Source organism: Drosophila suzukii, chromosome X (genome assembly GCF_043229965.1).
Source record: "Drosophila suzukii chromosome X, CBGP_Dsuzu_IsoJpt1.0, whole genome shotgun sequence".
Lineage (NCBI taxonomy): Eukaryota > Metazoa > Arthropoda > Insecta > Diptera > Drosophilidae > Drosophila > Drosophila suzukii.
Genome location: NC_092084.1, coordinates 17,011,758 through 17,013,599, shown reverse-complemented (window position 1 = coordinate 17,013,599; position 1,842 = coordinate 17,011,758). Strand labels below are relative to the sequence as shown.

Genomic DNA, 1,842 nt, shown 5'->3' with positions numbered 1-1,842 from the left:
TATAGTGAGGTAATAAAACTATAGTATATTTATTGCTTATAAAATTTTGTAAATTAAATCGTCAAAGTTTTAGATCGGAATAGTTTTGGATTATATTATTCATATTGTTTCTGTTGTTGATCTATTAATCAGTAAAGCACCCTCCTAAAAAAAATATTTTAAAAACAATTTAGAAGTTTATTTGTATAAATATGGTAGGTTCATGGTATATAAAACCATTCTCGAAGAACATAGTAATATTTGTGAGCCAAAAAAAAAATGATATATAGGCTATATAAAGATACTTGAGGAATACCTAGGAGAAGCAGTGGCATGTGTCCTTCTTGCACTGGCCTATCCAGTGACCTTGGCGCTTGCAGTAGCTGTGGCACTGGGGGTGGTGTGGGTGGTACCGCGACCGCTGTTCGCAGAGGGCGGGATCCTCCTGGAGGTGACGGACCTTGATGGAAACGATGCCCAGTGGCTTGTCGGTGGCATCCTCCTCCCCGAAATCGGTGTCCAGTTCGTTGGCATCGGGACCGGGAACTTCCACCTCGACGGGATTCCCTTGACCTTGGCCCAGCAGCAGGGTGGTGGTTAGGATCAGGCAGAGCAGTACGACGGAATTCATTGTGATCATCTTGCTGGCAAACAAACAACTGAGCATGCAGTGTTCACAATCAGAGGCCCTTCCTTTCCCAAGACCCAGTCCGATTTCGATTGGAATGCCCACTTCCTATGCTGTCTTATCGGTTTCTGTCTCAGTTTCAGCTCCAGTCCAAGGTCACAGAGCTCTCAGCTCTCCTCCGTTCTAATCGCTGAAACTGGAACCACTTCCCGACTCTCTGTTTATTTGCGATTGCGTCCCAGTTTCGGCTCAAGTTATAGATTGGGTCTGTTTTTCTGCGCCTTAACCCTAGAAGATTGTTGTCATTACTTTCAAGCATTATTCCGTATTTAAAGAAATTTAATTTTTCATATTTCTAAATCTGCGCTGAAGAAGTCATAAAATACTACATAGTCACCAGTTCCTTTAAGAAGGCTAACAAATTAGAGGATTCCGATTGTAAAAAGAATGTGCACCGACTAAACGATACCCCATAGTACTTAATTTTTTACAAATCTCCGTAAAAGTTTTCAATATAAAAGTCCAGAAATATCAAAAAATGTCTAAAAAATAGAGAATTTAAATGTTAGCAAAGTATTGAACGCTATTTAAAGTACTTTCTCTTTTTTCCTATATATCAAGAGATTTTCACATAATTGTAAACACATATTTTTCGCCCAAATCTTATGTGAACTGACTCAAACTTCGTTGCTTTCCTGCGTTTTTGTACACAAAATTACAAATGTTGAGCGAACAATTTATGCGGAAATTTGATTTTTATGTTCGCGGAGCTGTTCGCCCTTTCTCCTTTCACCCTGCAGCTGCCATTTGGTTGGCACACTTTCTCCAGAAGTTGGTAAAATTGATGGGCAACGGACAAGCAGTTAAAACAACATAAAAATACCATTTCTTGGGTAATTTTTGGTGCACCCCCAAGCATACATGCGGAGTCTTGTGCGAGTCTCATTTGTTTTAAAATGCAAAAACCATAAAAACAATCATGATAATAATACACAATAATAATAATAATAATTACCGAGCTCAAATGTAATACACAGGGAACAGCTGCCAAGAAGTAGACCCCTTCGCATTTTCCCCTTTTCGACGGTCTTTTCGCCGACACCCTTTGGAAAAGTCAATAAAAACGAAAAAGGATGTTAACATCCGAAATACGGTGTTTATATACCCTGGCAGTTGTAAATGAAATGATGCTATATGCTATAGGTTAAATTTTACCAATCTTAGTCCGTAGAATT

At 39.1% G+C, this 1,842-nt stretch overlaps 1 protein-coding gene across 1 annotated transcript; it reads right to left on the bottom strand.

The window, feature by feature from the left end:
* On the bottom strand, window positions 1-643 carry LOC108005235 (uncharacterized). Its single transcript, XM_017068427.4, has one exon. The coding sequence runs from the start codon at window positions 617-619 to the stop codon at window positions 296-298; it is 324 nt and encodes a 107-aa protein (XP_016923916.2). The 5' UTR covers window positions 620-643; the 3' UTR covers window positions 1-295.
* Window positions 644-1,842: the final 1,199 nt, after the last annotated feature.

Bases quoted from the DNA above. Each gene is read 5' to 3' on its own strand.
- LOC108005235 (XM_017068427.4), bottom strand. From the start codon at position 619: ATGATCACAATGAATTCCGTCGTACTGCTCTGCCTGATCCTAACCACC.